This window comes from Pagrus major, chromosome 1, assembly GCF_040436345.1.
Source record: "Pagrus major chromosome 1, Pma_NU_1.0".
Taxonomy (NCBI): domain Eukaryota; kingdom Metazoa; phylum Chordata; class Actinopteri; order Spariformes; family Sparidae; genus Pagrus; species Pagrus major.
Genome location: NC_133215.1, coordinates 3,598,059 through 3,615,858, shown reverse-complemented (window position 1 = coordinate 3,615,858; position 17,800 = coordinate 3,598,059). Strand labels below are relative to the sequence as shown.

The window sequence follows — 17,800 nt, the reverse complement described above, 5'->3', positions numbered from 1 at the left end:
CCTGAAACGCAGTTTACATGTGTACGATTAGCCAAAACGCATAGAAAAAACTTTGTTTTAAGAAATACTTGTGTACGTGTGTACAGGGCCTTAATATATTGGAAAGCAGTTTATGTAAAAAAAACCTATCAAATGACATATATGACTATGTCTTGCTTTTTTTAGTCATCATGAGCTTGTTAATGCGACACTGAACCATTAACAATAAAAAACATACTCTATCTTAAAAAACACAGACTCATTTGATTTCATTGTGACATGTAGTTATTTGTTGTTGTTGTTGTTGTTGTTGTTGTTGTTTGAGGCCTGTGTGTTGATGTCCATGTTGCCTCTAATCAGAGGTCAAACTGGAAGCAACCAGGAGGGAGGGAGGTTGAGCCAGATTGACAGCTCCACCCAGCCTATGACACTCTATGACGACTGCACCAGCTCAACCAATCAGATGCTCGATGGGCGGGTACATAGTCCAAATTTTACGCGGCGCGCGGCGGGCCGAAACACCGAGAATGAATATCCCGGTCTCAACCGGTTTCAACCGGTCCGTGGTTGGAAGCATGAGCTTAGAGGAAGAGCACACTTGCACGCATTAAAACATCTCTGCTCTCCAACAGTGTGTGCGAATAGAATCAGAAATAAAAACGAGACTCTTTCACTTCGTGATTATGACCCGGAATACCGCTCTAAGTGTGACTCCGTGAATCTGTGTTGTTAGCTTAGCTTACATTAGCCAGCAGACTTGAACCATCATTGACTTTTCCATTAGCACGCTAAAGTTGCTATTAGCCTAGTGGGAGTCGGCTGTAATTATTGAAAGAAGAGAGATATGTCTCAGACTGTTTGAAGACAAGAAACAATAGGCTGTGTCAAACTGCGGAAAGCTTTTTATACATCGCTAAGAGTCGATAAGTATCCACCGTAACGGCTTTTTTTAAATCAGCGCTGCTGGTGTCATCCAGGAAAGCTAACATTAGCTTTCGGCTACCGAAGGTGAGCAGCAGTGTGAGCCTGTGCCATGAGATAACATCGCACAGTCGCTACAGAAGATTCATATTCCGGACTTCAACTACAAGTTACACCAGCTAACCACTACTTGTTTTCGAGGAGCGGACCAGACACACCAGGTAAGTTGAGCCCGATCAACAGTAACCTAACTCACCCATCGTGGGCTAACGTTAGCATCCGTCAGTTTCAAAAGTACTGTGGTGTTTGAGCCGCGGGGGCTAATAACGGTTACACAAAGTGAACATGGCGCAGCGACGTGTGACCGGGGGGGCTTTATCTCCTCCATCTGCTTTCTACGATCACTTTCGCATATTAGCTGGTCTCAATAGTCACAAAACAGGTCTATGAGTCGGGTTGTGGTGAATGCAGCACTAGGCACCAGTCAGCCAGGTGGGGGCGTTGTTTCATATTGAACGGGTTATGATTGGATTCAATGGGTGTCAGAAATGGACCACGAGGGCTGTGTGAAGCCCCAGCCCGGCTGAGTGAAGCCCCAGCCCGGCTGAGTGAAGCCCCAGCCCGGCTGTGTGGAGCCCCAGCCCGGCTGAGTGAAGCCCCAGCCCGGCTGAGTGAAGCCCCAGCCCGGCTGAGTGAAGCCCCAGCCCGGCTGAGTGAAGCCCCAGCCCGGCTGAGAGAAGCCCCAGCCTGGCTGCTGCTGCTGCTGCTGCTGAATGAGAATAACTTGTTTCACTAATTAACCAACACAACGTGAGAGGAAGATGAACCATGCTTGTGCAGAAGATCCCCTCTGCTTTGGATTTAAAAAAAATCTAAATAATGCATCCATTAAACATGCTTAAAGTATTTAACATATCAGTAACATGTGAATAATACCTTTTCCCTCAAAGCTCCTACTATATACTGAATGGGGAAATAATTACATATTCAAATTACAGCAGAAGAATGAACCAACATGTGTGAAACAAAACATACCACTACAAATTCAAGGAGGTGGAGGGAGTTTGTGCGGATTTAAGAATAAACAAGCTGTCGGACAATATGTGGAAACAATGAGGCAAATCACACACACATTTTTTGGGTATGTCGTAAGAAACAATCCTTCTGGGAAAATGTGCATGATATAATCAAAGGATTATCATAATCATTCTGGGATATGTCAAACCTAAGGAATGTGAGGTTATGTACCTTGGAAGAATAAATGATTATGTCACTTGTAGCAATCACAAGTAAAAAGGCAATAACAAAAATTGGTGCAAGACTTAACCCCCTATTATTGAGCAGTGGTTAGAGAGATCTGTGTGATGGAAAAGGTGACTCTTCAGCTCAGATCAAGAGAAAATGCTTTTGCTAGTAAATGGATGATTTATGACACAGTGAGTAATTGATGTATTCATCTTAAGATAATGGACTTGTATACTCCCTTCTTAGATAATGGACACGTGTAACCATGGCTGTTTTATTTGTGTTTATTCTTTCATTGTTCATATCCTTCTGGTTGTAAATTAATCATCTAACATAGATAATGCTTTTTGTTATATGCTCTTAAATGTTAAATAAAAAATAAAGTTAAAAACAAAAATACTATGCTATAATCATTACCTGCATTTGTGTATTTAATGTTTCAGTTGCCTCTCTGGTTGAAGTGTAAATCATTTCTTCTCCTCTCCCCTCAGAAGCTCTATGCCAGCAGAAATGACGATGTTGGCGGATCACCCAGCCAGACAGCTGCTGGACTTCAGTCAGAAATTGGACATCAACCTGTTGGACAATGTTGTCAACTCCATGTACCACGACATTGGATCCCAGGTGAGGTCTCAGTCCCCCCCTTGGTTGGATGTATTTTATTCAGTAATAAAAAAATTTGCTCAAAAAATGCAATAGACCAATAATCTACCTGTCGGATCAAATATTGATCATTTTTCCAATTATCGGTATGAGTTATTAATTAAATGTAATGGAGTGGAAGTATAAAGTAGCAGAAAATAGAAATTCTCGTGTTAAGTACCTCAAAATTGCTCTTAAGTACAGTACTTGAGTAAATTGTACTTATTATCACTGCAAATGTATATCGGCTCCAAATATCTATTAATGATCCCTGTGATTTCTAATAATCAGTCTCCATTTTGGATCTGAAAAAAGACAATATTGGTCAATCTGTAGTGCTCAGGACAAATATGATGTTTAGATTTATGTGAAATATACCTGTAGTTGATCTGTTAAATGTAAAGGTTCATGCTTATAACGGGTTTACTGTGTTGTAGCAACGAGTGGCTCAGGAAGTTCTCACCAACCTGAAGGACCATCCAGATGCCTGGACGAGGGTCGACACCATCCTGGAGTTCTCTCAGAACATGAAAACTAAAGTACGTACCTGACTGGGAACTCGCATCAGCTCAGCTGCTTGTTGACAGTCTATCAGGCCAGTGTAATATTGTCTGCTGATGTTAATCAGTTTATCCACATCAGGCCGAGGCTTTCAGGGCAGCAAGGTTTGAGAATTCACTCTGCTTTATATCCGCTGTAGTTATTGGATTTTTTTCCGGCTAATAGAAGCTCGCTGTGTTGAGTCTGCAAGATTATTTGTTCTCCTTTTTTGCTGTTGCTGTAGTGATGATATTATCCTCAGTCGTCAGTGCTGTCAAAATGTGTTTTTTTTCTTGAAGTTTTTGATTTTCTCTTGGTGTTAATTTTGTCTTATTTGTTCAGTTGTGATGGCTTTTAATGCTTATGCACACCATCCACACTTCTCCCCTTTTCGTACCACAGTTTCTAGTTTCCATCAGTTAAATTCTGCAGCAAATAACAGCTCAGAAATGCTGAAATGTAACAAGACATATTACATTACATACAACACTGTAATTTCCAATTAGTTTAATGGTCGTTTGTGTAAGGAATAGTCTGCTGCAGATGGCATACACGTCTGTTTAAACTACATTCACTATCTGTACATATGAGAATGCTCACACGTGTTTTTTGGTGTGTATGGTCCATGTCCACAGTCCATGGGTCATACATTTATGGCTATACCTGTATGACATCACTTGGGAAACATGCTATATTGTGGTTTATGCCTTTTGGTTGTTAATTAGCTCCTGATGTGAAGAACGTGTAATTCTCACAGCTCTCATTTGTATTTCTCTCTCAGTATTACGCGCTGCAGATTCTGGAGACAGTCATCAAAACACGCTGGAAGATTCTCCCTCGAAATCAGTGTGAAGGTCAGTTTAATAATGTGACATAAACAGATTGGACATTTGTTGCTCTTTGCATTTTCCATTAAAAACTATTATGTATTTTCAGGCATCAAGAAATATGTTGTTGGCTTGATCATCAAGACTTCTTCTGATCCAGCAAACATGGAGGTGAAGTGACATTATTGTAAGATGTCGCACTTTATAAATTAACTTTGTGCTTCTCGATACTGACGTCGCTGTTCTGATGTTCATTTGCAGAAGGAGGGAGTGTACATTTCAAAACTCAACATGATCCTCGTACAGGTGAGTAGACATGTGACTGTTTGACACAAGCACAATGAGTGGCAGGTTGTGATGAGGCTGCTGACACAGAGCTCTTCTTCTCTGCACTTGTTTAGATCCTGAAGCAGGAATGGCCCAAACACTGGCCCACCTTCATCAGCGATATTGTGGGTGCGAGTCGGACCAGCGAGAGCCTCTGTCAGAACAACATGATCATCCTCAAACTGCTCAGTGAGGAGGTTTTTGACTTCTCCAGTGGCCAGATGACCCAGGTGAAGGCCAAGCACCTCAAAGACAGGTAACTGATAAAATATGATGTACTGTGCTTTATGTGAAGTGAAGAGTCGCCGCTACACTTCAGCCTCGTCTTGTAAGTCGTAAGATTAACAAAAGTAAGCGATGCTGTTTCGATACCATGTGTTTAAACCGATACAATACAGGATCCACATTCTATAATATCGAAAGTCCTGAAGTTAAAGAAACAGATCTACAATAAGGTTTTAAACCCAAAGCTGCACAGATATTAACATTGTTACAAATGTGTTCAGGGATCTTTTCTGTACCAGCGGTGTGTGTAGGTCGTTAGTGATAAAGAACAAATCCTATTTTGTGTGCCTGCTTTTTACTTTTTGATCCGACGATCTCTACTCTTTGTCTTTCAGCATGTGCAACGAGTTCTCCCAAATATTCCAGCTGTGCCAGTTTGTGATGGTAAGAAAAGGTTGACATCAGCTCTACAGCATCTCCTTCTGATGCCACCATCTGTTCTCACATGTACCTTCTTTGTCTGTGTAGGAAAACTCCCAGAATGCCCCACTGGTCCACGCCACGCTGGAGACTCTCCTCCGCTTCCTCAACTGGATTCCTTTAGGTTACATCTTTGAGACCAAGCTCATCAGCACTCTGGTCTACAAGGTAAACCAGCTCGTATTCATTCAGTTCATCAAAGCTTCAGCTGAAACATTTGTATAATCAGAATCTAATCATCTTTATTGTCCATCAAGGTGATGGAAATTCGACTTTGAGGTGACTCACAAGTAGATAAAAACACACAGTACACAGAAAGTAAAAACTAAATTTACCAAAAAAAAATTGAGAAATGTGGTGCAAACAACAGCTGCTTTTAAATAAAGATTTTTAGTTATGAGTAACATAACGAAAATCAGCTTTGGTGCTCACTAAACTAAACTGTTGGTCTATTTCATAATTTTTCAGAAAAATACAGTATGTTTTAGAGCCAGGCCGATACGCAATTTCTTGGGCTGATGCCAACACCAATGTGAAGACTTGCTAAGAAAATACTGATATCGATATATCAGCTGATATACAGACATTTTAAATAAACAAGATTGTTGCTTCAGCGCTCTGATGTTGTTTTAGACAATACAGTTTATTGTTAAACAGTAAAATATCCTGCCCGTTACATATAACTGGAACTGGTCCATATATCAATTGTAATTTTTACTCCTTAATATCAGCTCCAAAAATGGAGTATTGCTCAGGCTGTAAACAGAATATCTTTGAGGTTTGACATGCTGAGAGATGTCAACTTGAACTCTGGGAAAGTTGTCAGTTTCTTGCAATTTTCAGGACATTCATTCATCATAAACTGATAATGAAAGTTATCTTTAGTCGCCGCCTCGTGTGTGACACTGAGTCACAGTCGGTGTCGGTCTTTGAGCGGCGTTGAGGGCTGAAAATTAGTGGGTTGATGGATGCAATCGCTGATTTCATTGTAAAATGAGTAGGAGGGCTGATTTTCAATACAGACGGGACAGTTAAACCTCCCGTCTTGTTCTACTGATTAATAAATTGTTTATGTGTATTTCAGTTTTTAAACGTGCCCATGTTTCGCAACGTGACGCTGAAATGTTTGACGGAGATCGCCGGAGTGAGCGTCAACCAGTACGAGGAGCAGTTTGTCAACCTTTTTACCCTCACCATGTGCCAGCTCAAACAGGTACACACACACACACACACACACACACAATCATTTTGAGTGGTGCTCAAGTTAATTGCACTCTGTATGATTACACACAAGCGCACTAACATGTGCCCACTCTGTTATTACACACAAACACACACTTTGTTTGAACCTCTTCTGTCACATTATTTCCTCTCTCTCTTTGACACACACACAGACACACACACAGTAGTAACAGTCTGGAGGCTGCAGGCTGCTGTCAGCCCGTTATTGCACACACACACACACACACACACACACACATTGTCAGGCGGTGTAAGCAGTTTTCTATTTGTTCACTGTTATTACAAATAGACACAAATAACACGTCTGTGGGTGGAGTGAACGTGTGATTTCAACCGTTCTGATGGGACAACAGTTAAAAGCTGTAGGGGGAAATTCCCAAAACAAAAGGCAGAGTGAAAACTTGAGTGTTTATTTTTGTTTGTTCAGAGAATCAGACATTCACAGCAGGTTCTGGACTCATTGACCCTCCTCAGGCAGCTCAAAGGGAAGGTGACACACTTCAGCTGATTGTCTCTACAGAGTAAAGTGACACACCTACAGAGGGTGTTTTAACAGACTGCCTGACACTAAAAAAAGATGAGCAACACGAAGGAAAAAGCCTGAACTAATGGTTTTCTGAACAAAACTTGCAATAACATCAGAATATCTTTACAGGACTGTTTACAGATGACCAGAATGCTTTATCAAACAGCAAACTATGATAGCACTGTACAAAACGTTTACTCTACGGAGGGCTTTACAGGAGGAAGTGAGGAAGAGGGAATAAAAGATGAGACAACGTTGTGTGCAGAATATAAAGACGAAATCAAGAAGTGATTCGGCTCCTCTGAGACTCAAAAGGCTCTTTCAAAACCAAACAGCAGCAACAGCGAATACTCAGATTTGGCATCTATATGCCTTCAGGCTCAGTTCAGTGAGATGTTGGTCGTATTGTAGTTGAGTTTTATATCACACATCAGGTATCAGGAGGCACAAACTGTTAAGATATGACTCAACAAACATTTGAACTCTCTTGAAGTCTTGAATTTTTTAACAGGTCACCTCTGTTATAATCTTCATTCACCATTTTTTTTAAGAGGTCATTGAAGAACAAAATATTTTTTAAAATGTATCTCAAACCTCTCAGATCAACACTAATCTCAGGGAATGTACATATATACACTTTCTATACTACTCTCTTCAATTTTAGTTCATTTTCAGTTTGCTCTTGTATATCTATCTTACTTCTATTCCTTAAAAACATTATTTTCTATATTGTTTATATTTCACTTATATTTAATACTCTATTGTCTTTATTCTCATAAAAACTGTGACCCTGACCCGGGAATTCACTGGTTTTTACTGGTTGTGCTCTAGCCCATTTATGACTTAACTCAAGGTTCACTTACGGCTTTTGTCCAAAGCATTTAACCCCACCTCGTGGTCCTCCTCACCAGACAGTGTTTGCAGGGTTGCTTTGCTGGTTTTAGATGGAATGGGGATCTTGGGTGGTCACATATCTCAGTGGTTTAAAACTGAATGTATTTACAGTAAAAGCAATTTCCTCAAACAAAACACACTATGGATGCAATCATGGCAAAACAACTGAAGTCAGTGTAAATAAATAAAGGCCCGTTTCTGTCGCCTGGTCAGATGCTGCCTTTGAACACGAACATCAGACTGGCCTACGCCAACGGGAAGGACGACGAGCAGAACTTCATCCAGAACCTCAGCCTGTTCCTCTGCACCTTCCTCAAAGAACACGGGCAGCTCATCGAGAAGAGACCCAACCTGCGAGAGACGCTCATGGAGGTAGGATGTCCTGTTCAGTCAGTTTCAGTACAGAAAGAACATTTTCACTGTTCATTTGGTTCATCTGGTGGGAACGTGACCCAAAATGATTGTTGGGGTCTGGTTGAGTAAACACACCTACAACTCTCAGCTGGTGGTTTTTAGTCATTTCCGCCTCTGTTTCTCGGCCTCATATCAAGGAACTGTGTTTCCTGACCCTCTCCTATTTTCCTTACATGTGGTGTCCCGATTACACCTTCGTAATGACACATTTGGGACTAATTACGGCAGAAAAGACCACCTTCCTGTGGCTGTTTGTCTTCTTGTGTAATTGTTTCAAGAGTCTCTGTAGCGGTTTGTTAAAAAAAAGACTGAGTTGGTAGAGTCAGAGGTGCACGGATAGATCGAACAATAATCCCAGATAGAAATTGTAACCGAGTCTCAGGACACCAGAGACGAGCGAGGAGACTCAAGTGTTCGTTCTTGAAATAAAATATCATGAATAAAAAACAAATAGCTAATATAATTATAATATGAAGTGAATTTCAAATTCCCACTTTCGATCACACTTTGAAAGTCGGACAGAGCAAACCAACCACAATTGTGAACATTTTGGAAAGCCGTCTTGTAAACCTACTTTGTATTTAACACTTCAGTTCAGTCCTTAAATCATCTTAAATTCAGTAGTAGTAGTAGTAGTAGTAGAAGAAAATTAATCGCCTTTACCGTTTACTTTTCCCGCTCTCAGGCCCTGCACTACATGCTGCTGGTGTCGGAGGTGGAGGAGACGGAGATCTTCAAGATCTGTCTGGAGTACTGGAACCACCTGGCAGCCGAGCTCTACAGGGAGAGTCCCTTCTCAACCTCCAGCACCCCGCTGCTGTCCGACGTCCCGCCTCGCAGACACCTCTACCTGCCTGTACTCTCCCAGGTGAGGCCAGCACACACAAAGTCCTACCACAACACTTTTGCTCCGATCTTATTCCTGACAGAAACTCCTTTTCATTAGTGGTAGATGTTTTTTCAGTTAAACTGTTAAAAATGGTGAGATGCAGTCTGATTTCTGTGATGTCTTGGTATCTGATATCAGATACCAGCCCAAAACTTACGGATATCAGGTTTACTATTACACAAGACAAAAAAAGCAACAGATTGTAATTTTAGAAGCTGCAACCAGAGACTATTTGGAATTTTTTGCTTGAAAAATAACTTTGACAGATGAAAGATTATCACAATAACAGCCTATTCTTTTACTGACAAAAGACTAGTGGATGAATCATTTCAGCTCTAAAACCAGCTTCCAAACCAGTTGTGGATTAGTTGGACTTTTGAACACTTTGTGACAAACTTAAGTCTAGAAATGTGAAACTGAACATCAGGTGATTCTAGTTTCTACTGTGGAAGAGCTACACAGTTATGAATTGTTTAATGATTATTTGTTTGTACCTTTTTATTTCATACAAACATTTAATAATCATTGATAATGTCTGTCACTTTAGGAGTTAAGCCTAGTCATACAGTCTCACATTAACCTCCTCCTCGTCTCCTTGTAGGTGCGTTTGCTGATGGTAAGCCGGATGGCCAAACCAGAGGAGGTGCTGGTGGTGGAGAACGACCAGGGCGAGGTGGTCAGGGAGTTCATGAAGGACACAGACGCCATTAACCTTTACAAGAACATGAGAGAGACTCTTGGTAAGTAACAACATGTCTGTGGTGATAAATACAGGCTTCTCCTTCAGGTACATACATTAGAAAATATCATTTCTTTCTTTGAATCTGAAGCTAAAGTGTTTTTTAGTTTTCCAGCTACTGTACATTTATTTTTGGACCGTCGACTCATTATTATCATTGATTCTAGCTTGCTTATTCCTACGTTGACTCACATCCGTCACACTGGATTCATTTACATTCTGCTCCACTTACTTGAGTAACCTGGTTGAGGTCTCTTTAAAATAAATTGTATATCTGGGTCAGGAAATCTGTTAAATTTAGATCAGATGGTAAGAAAACCAATTCAAATTGTCTGTTTTCACACCTTTTTCATTTTTGTTTAGCTGAGGGAAACACCAACAGTTGGCTCATCATTTCCAGTGAATTAGGCGCAAAGTGCTACCGCTGAGTCAGAGGAGGAATTAACATTCATAACACTGTTTATTATTGGCAATCAAATACGTAAGAATCGCGTCATCAGAGGAGGAAGCTGTTCATAGCTGGAGAAACAGATTTTAACCTGATATCTTGACTAAAATAAAGGAACTGATGGAAAGTTTATTCTCTCAGCATTTACTGAATAATAAGATATAAATAACTGTGAAAGGAGCATTTATAACAGTAGTCTAGTCTGCCTGATCCAAAGAAGAAACAACGGCATCTTTGTTGTGCTTGCATACTGCAATATTTCCCAGTAAATAGTACACAATTTGTGTACTGGTGGTTTCATACTAAGGTTCTGGACATACAATAAACCCATGTGCTGTTTTATGCGGTAAACAGCATGTTGGTAAGGAACTTCAGCCGTAGCCAGGGGCTGAATTTTGGCTAATGCTTGTAAAAAGGTTAAAATGTTAACCAAGACGGGGAACAAAAACCCAGTTATCTCCAACAACAACTCCTCCAACCAGCTAGTTAATTACATAAAGATGTTGATGAAGATGTTAATGCTTCATCAGTCATGTAGGGCGGTTCAGCTGTCCGTGAACGAGCGTAGCGCTGGCTGCAGGCATGCTAACATCAGCTGGGTCTCAGGCTATCAAACACAGTGCACTCTTCAGCTTTTAGATATGTTTCATGCTTGACCAGGTGTTTCCTCAGGTCAGACATCTTGCTGGTCAGTTTTGTATTTTGCATTACAAATCATGCAGAAAGTGTTTCCCTGACTCACTGTGGCTTCTTGCTCACTTTCTCTCTATAATGTTACTATGAAGTTCGTCTCATGCACTGAAATTTGGCATTGCTTGTTTTAACATGAAAAGATGCTCTGTAGTATCAACATGATTCGGTCGGTACCCTTTAAAGTACCATATTTGGTACCCAACAATAAACTGAGCTGTCTGTGTGTCTGCAGTGTATCTGACCCATCTGGATTATGCCGACACCGAACGCATCATGACAGAGAAGCTCCATAACCAGGTGAATGGCACCGAGTGGTCGTGGAGGAACCTGAACATGCTCTGCTGGGCCATCGGCTCCATCAGCGGGGCGATGCACGAGGAGGACGAGAAGAGGTTCCTGGTCACAGTCATCAAGGTGGGACACTCAGACGATCTTATATTGTGTTATGGTTGTGGGACAGAAGCGTTTATTCAGATAACTCCTGCGGAGTCCAGTTTAATTAGTTCTAATTGCTTTCTCTTTAATCCTGGACCATATCCCCTAACCAGTCATTGACACAGCAGTTCTGTGTGTCAAGGAACTTTTACCAACGTTAACTGATTGTGTGTGTTATGTGCTCAGGACCTGCTCGGCTTGTGTGAGCAGAAACGAGGGAAGGACAACAAGGCCATCATAGCATCAAACATCATGTACATTGTGGGCCAGTATCCTCGCTTCCTCCGAGCCCACTGGAAGTTCCTCAAGACTGTCGTCAACAAGCTGTTTGAGTTCATGCACGGTGAGAAACTGAAGAGACTGAATCCTCCACACTGACCAGATCGACTCTCTAAAACTTTGAATTAAAATCCACAGCTGTTTGCAGTCTTATAGAAACATATTGTTACATTGAATGTGATTTGTGATGAAAATGAAACAGACATGAAGATTTTTCCATTGCCAGTGTTAGTTGAACTATGAATGCACATGGATGCTGTCTGTCAGAGAGTCTCATCATGTATTTGTGTGGTTCCTCCTCTTCTTCGTCACACAGAAACCCACGACGGTGTGCAGGACATGGCGTGTGACACCTTCATCAAGATCGCCCAGAAGTGCCGGCGTCACTTTGTTCAGGTTCAGGTGGGCGAGGTGATGCCCTTCATCGATGAGATCCTCAACAACATCAACACCATCATCTGCGACCTGCAGCCACAGCAGGTCAGTCCCGCCTCTGGACCTCCTGTCATCATCGACACAACTCAGAGTTTTTGATGTCATTGTTGAACCTCTGCTCCTCGTCTCTGCAGGTCCACACGTTTTATGAGGCTGTTGGCTACATGATTGCCGCCTCGAATGATCAGGCAGTTCAGGAGCTCCTTATAGAGAAGTACATGCTGCTGCCTAACCAGGTGTGGGACAGCATCATCCAGCAAGCCACAAAGGTAAAGAGAGCAGGACGATTGATTGATTTTAGGCCTCTGATGTTTCTTTCATGCCCTCTAACGCTCATATTTCATGCAGCCTGTGGGCTGCTTTTGTTGAAAATGTCTATTTCTACTAAATTGTGGGCACTCTGCTGCAGAACGTGGACATCCTGAAGGACGCAGAGACGGTGCGTCAGCTGGGCAGCATCCTAAAGACGAACGTCAGAGCTTGTAAAGCTGTTGGTCACCCCTTCGTTGTCCAGCTGGGACGAATCTACCTGGACATGCTCAACGTCTACAAGTGCCTGAGTGAAAACATCTCCTCAGCTGTCCAGACCAACGGTTAGTTCCTCTGTGTGTGTTTTTCCGACATACTTTCAGGGACATATTTCAGACTAAATACAAGTTACTTTGGGATGGCCTGATGGCTGGGGACAAGAGCAGTGTCCCAAATTCAGAAAAAACAGAAGTCTTCATTTAGACATTTAGGTTTCTTGCTCTTGTTCCCCAATTTTGATTCATTCTTGCCCCAAAAATGTGTTCTTGCAGGTCTGAATAACTGTCTCTTATCATGTGTGCAGGTGAGATGGTGACCAAACAGCCTCTGATCAGGAGTATGAGGACAGTGAAGAGAGAGACACTGAAGCTGATCTCAGGCTGGGTCAGTCGCTCCAACGACCCTCAGATGGTGAGTCGGCGTGTTTTTATTTTCCCCCGGTTAGTTCTGTAATATAAGTTTTTAAACATGTGTTTATATTTAAATCTATGTTTATAATGACTTTCATTTTTAGCAGCGGTCCACACAAAGCATCCTCTGTGTTTAATTCAGCAACAACACAGTAAAGACGCAGCCAAGGCCGGTACACTAAATGGAAAACTGGAGTTACGCCCAGTTCCTTCTCAGAAACAACAGTTATGTTTATAATTAAAATCTACAGTTAGAAAAATGTTTTCAGTACCGCGACCTACACTGTAAAAGATAAATGCCAATATAATTTCTAAACATATTGGATCCACAGAAAAAGTGGACTTTAATGGTACTTTATTTAAACCATGTTTTACAGTGTCTCAGTGACGTACACCAACTTGTGGAGACGGGTTTTAAGAAGAGTTTAACAGGACTGAACCTTGTTAAAGAAAAATTTGAACATTGTAAATTGATAAAATTAAACTTATTGTTTACCTTCTGGTGAGGGGTTTTCTTCTGGCTCCATGTGATCAAACGTAGTTGCTGGTACAGTTCTGCCAATGAGGCCGGTGGGTCTGTCAACATGCTCATGTGTTGTTCTGTGCTCCAGGTGGGAGAGAACTTTGTGCCCCCCCTGCTGGAGGCGGTTCTCATCGACTACCAGAGGAACGTCCCGGCTGCCCGGGAGCCCGAGGTCCTCAGCACCATGGCAACCATCGTCAACAAGCTGGGAGTCCACATCACGGGAGAGATCCCCAAGATCTTCGACGCCGTCTTTGAGTGCACTTTGAACATGATCAACAAGGTCCGTTTGAGTCATTAATCACACCTGCGACCAGAGGAAAACAACACAGCTGTGAAGTTACAGAGTTTAACTCCTCGTTATTTTCCCCTTCAGGACTTTGAAGAATTCCCAGAACACAGAACCCATTTCTTCTACCTCCTTCAAGCCGCCACCTCCCAGTGCTTCCCAGCCTTCCTGTCCATCGCCCCGGCCCAGTTCAAACTGATCCTGGACTCCATCATCTGGGCCTTCAAGCACACGATGAGGAACGTGGCCGACACAGGTCTGAAGTGGCATCGACTCGTCTTGTCTGATAGAGAATTCACACAAATAGAGAAACCCAGAAGAGTCAGTGAATTTAGAAACTGTCTTGGCAAAATAACAAAGTCAGCTCCGTACTGGATTTGAGTAGAGCAGCGGACTGATAATTTGTTAAAGTGTTTTTGAGCTTGTGTTGTCACTGGCCTGCAAGCAATGCATCTTCTGAAAAGTTGCCTAAACAAGTCTATAATGGACCCATGTTTAATTTAGAGGTCCTGGTTAAAACAGAGAATTATATCATGGTGGACAACAGATTCAATTTTCATTTCTGTGTTGGTCTAATGAGCATCTCCTCGTCTCCTGCAGGTCTTCAGATCCTGTACACTCTCCTGCAGAACGTGTCTGCTGAGGAGGCAGCAGCTCAGAGCTTCTACCAGACGTACTTCTGTGACATCCTGCAGCACATCTTCTCTGTGGTCACAGATACCTCTCACACTGCAGGTACAGGAACTGATGTGATGGCAGCTCTTAACAGCTTCTAACAATTTTATTAAACATTCTTGCATAAAAGTTAACTCTAAGTTCATGTGTCTTAAACTGATTTAAACCCCTGTCTACAGGTCTGACCATGCACGCCACCATCTTGGCCTACATGTTCAACCTGGTGGAGGAGGGGAAGGTCAGCGTCGCTCTGAGCGCTGCCAGTCCGGCCAACAACCAGGCGCACGTCCAGGAGTACATCGCCAACCTGCTGAAGACGGCCTTCCCCCATCTGCAAGAGTAAGTAGGCTCAGCCCGTCAGGTGAACCACAGTGGGATTACAAGAGCTGTGTGTGGTTAAAGTCGGTATTCAGTGCTTTTTAAAGGGAGAGGTTTTACTCAAACATTAAAGGAAAAATTGTATAACTGAGATATTTTCAACACAGCCACAGCAGCTGCAGTGGACCAGGATGCACTTATGCCATAAAAAACTTTTTGAGTGAAGGCTGCAGCTGCGATCATAAACATAACCCCGAGTGTTTGTAGTCCTAAAATCAGGCCGTGAGTCAGCACTGCTGAACAAATTCAAGAGACTTCTCGTTGGTTAATGCAGAAAATAAAGTCTGAAGGTGACAGAAGGCTGCTCTACAAAATGAATTGCAACTTTTAATGTGGCACTCATTAAAACCTCATCAGTTCTGAGGTAGTTTTGTGTTTATTTCATGGTTCTACTGTAACGAATAAGACATTTCAAAATAAAGACTTGAGGCCAATTATAATGAGTGGGGACCTTCAATCAACAGTACATCTGGCCATTGTTTCAGAAAGATGTTGATGTTTAGTCCAGAATAAACAATTTATCACAAATTGTGTTTATGTTTACCTTTTTGAACCATAAATGATCTCTAGTTAGAATCAGATCATTTTGAATGAGACAGTAATGATAATTGTCAGGCTTCATTCAAGAATGTCGTTTAACTGGATCTGATTCCCACACTGTAAAAGACTGAAAGCAGCAAGTTGTGAAACAGCTTCAGGAGAATATCTTCATGAAATAGCAGGAAGAATCGATAAAAAGTCACATTTGTTTCAGGGCTGTGACATATGTTTGTCATTTTGTCCACCGTGTACATACTGCACCGCCAGACTAACGGCTAATTGAATGTCTTGTCTTCAGTGCCCAGGTGAAGGTGTTTGTAACGGGTCTGTTCAGCCTGAATCAGGACATCCCCGCCTTCAAGGAGCACCTGAGGGACTTCCTCGTGCAGATCAAGGTGAGTGTCCAGAGGAACCAGACCAGGGTGGATGTCATTAATACAGAGGTTGACAGTTGCATCCAGAGTGAAGCTGTTAAAGGTGCAATATGTAAGCAATGTCCACCTGTTGAATTCATACTCCAAACTAACAGGGAGCAGCATATCACCAGAGTAACCGCTAACTGTAGCTGCTGTTAGCAAGTTAACTCAATTAGTAGTGCAGCTAGCAGGTCCAGATTTCCGGACACTGCAGCAGCTGATTTCAATGATGGAGTCCAGACATATTAGACAATATATCAGAGGAGGTGTAACTTTAAATACACTGTGCTTGAACATCAGGCAGCGTGATTGGAAGCATTTGAAAGCTACAACCTGTGTCAGACCTTTTAGATTATTTTAACTTTTAAGTGGAGAGACTTTTGAGCAGCACAGGTTTCCTTTTGTGGGGGAAAGTCAGTTTGGCCAGCTTCAATCTGAAGCCCACAGCCTGGTCTGGTGTGAGCGCTGCTGAGCCTCTGCTTGTGTGGTCTTACAGGAGTTTGCTGGCGAGGACACGACGGACCTGTTCCTGGAGGAGAGGGAGACGGCTCTGCGCCAAGCCCAGGAGGAGAAACACAAGCTCCAGATGTCGGTGCCCGGTATCCTCAACCCTCACGAGCTGCCGGAGGAGATGTGCGACTGAAGCAGCAGCAGCAGAGAACAACGTGTACAAAACAGCTCTGAAAGGGGGAAAGGTCAAGAGAGAGCAAGGACGCTTCCTGTTGATAAATTGTTTTCTTTTCAAGTGTGTTTGTGTGAGAGTGTGTGTGTTTGAAAAGAGAATGAGGGGCCAGAGGAAGGACCCCAGCACTCGGTTGTACGTCGACCAAATCAATGTCAATATGTAAATGAGACTCGTCCCCCTGACCCCCTCAACCCTTGTGTGGATTCATTCTTCTTCTTTTTTTTCCACCAAACTTATTTTATACAAAGATTTTTGTGTGTAACATGCCATCTTTTGTTAATTCTTTGCTAATTAAAGCTTTATGTTTGGCCATACGGTTCTTCTACACCTGCATGAAGTTGAAAGAAATCAAAGTTATTTTTAATCCCTCTTCACCTCCTCAATTCACCTCCTCCTCTTTGTTAATATGTAATATATAATGTTGAAACACTTGCAATGGTTAGTGGACGGATTGCTCTGGTTTCAGAAGTGCCACGTGCATGGTGCAGGACGAATGTGATGCTCAAGGGGGTAGACATGTACTTCCTTGCTTCCTTTGTTGTCTTGTTTTGGTTTGTCAGTGTGTTTATTGTTTTTTTGTTTTTTTTTCTTTTACTCCGGCTCTCATGAGTCGGAGCTTCAGTTGGACCGCTCTGCGTTTGGATGAGAAGGAAGGCTGTGTGCATATCATCCTGTTTGTAAAGCTGTCTTAGTACTCTGAGAATATAAAGTTGGCTATTTTTACAAAAACAGTCTGTATGACTCCGCTTCTTACCCACAGCCCAGAAGGTTCTGGAAAGCCTGGAAAAGACAAGGAATGTCACAGCTCGGCTTCCAGAACCTGAAGGGTCACTCAGAATGACTTAGAGTGGAGTCCAGAAGTCTGAAACTACTTTGGAAATCTCTAATATTATCACGTCAGCCTGGAAACAATCAGAAAGTTTGAGGATTCAGAAGTGGAAGTGTCAGAGGTAAATGGGGGGTTTCTGAATGTTAAATCATGACTGGACTGAAGGTTTCTCAGGGAGCAGTGAACTCTAAAACACTTCACAGAAACTGGATCAGTTGTATCCAAAGCGTGCCCACACCAGCAGGAGATCAATACATGAAGCTCAGTTCACTGAGGGATAGAAAAGCAACTTCATCACAGATAAATAAACAACAAGACTCCAATCAGCCAAAAGAAGGCTGTCTCAG

At 42.3% G+C, this 17,800-nt stretch overlaps 2 protein-coding genes across 2 annotated transcripts in view; one reads left to right on the top strand and one right to left on the bottom strand.

The window, feature by feature from the left end:
• Nucleotides 1–17,800, bottom strand: part of nup133 (nucleoporin 133) — a 426,297-nt gene that overhangs the window by 148,372 nt on the left and 260,125 nt on the right. The gene's annotated exons all lie outside the window — the stretch shown is intronic.
• Nucleotides 501–17,353, top strand: xpo1a (exportin 1 (CRM1 homolog, yeast) a). Its single transcript, XM_073494977.1, has 25 exons — nucleotides 501–1,121; nucleotides 2,637–2,769; nucleotides 3,225–3,326; nucleotides 4,109–4,181; nucleotides 4,264–4,325; nucleotides 4,416–4,460; nucleotides 4,556–4,737; nucleotides 5,102–5,150; nucleotides 5,235–5,354; nucleotides 6,271–6,399; nucleotides 8,062–8,220; nucleotides 8,948–9,130; nucleotides 9,753–9,891; nucleotides 11,264–11,445; nucleotides 11,653–11,809; nucleotides 12,062–12,225; nucleotides 12,315–12,449; nucleotides 12,590–12,773; nucleotides 13,013–13,119; nucleotides 13,730–13,924; nucleotides 14,018–14,186; nucleotides 14,531–14,665; nucleotides 14,785–14,944; nucleotides 15,822–15,918; nucleotides 16,436–17,353. Exons 2-25 carry the CDS (start codon nucleotides 2,644–2,646, stop codon nucleotides 16,580–16,582), a joined length of 3,201 nt encoding a protein of 1,066 aa, XP_073351078.1. The 5' UTR covers nucleotides 501–1,121; nucleotides 2,637–2,643; the 3' UTR covers nucleotides 16,583–17,353.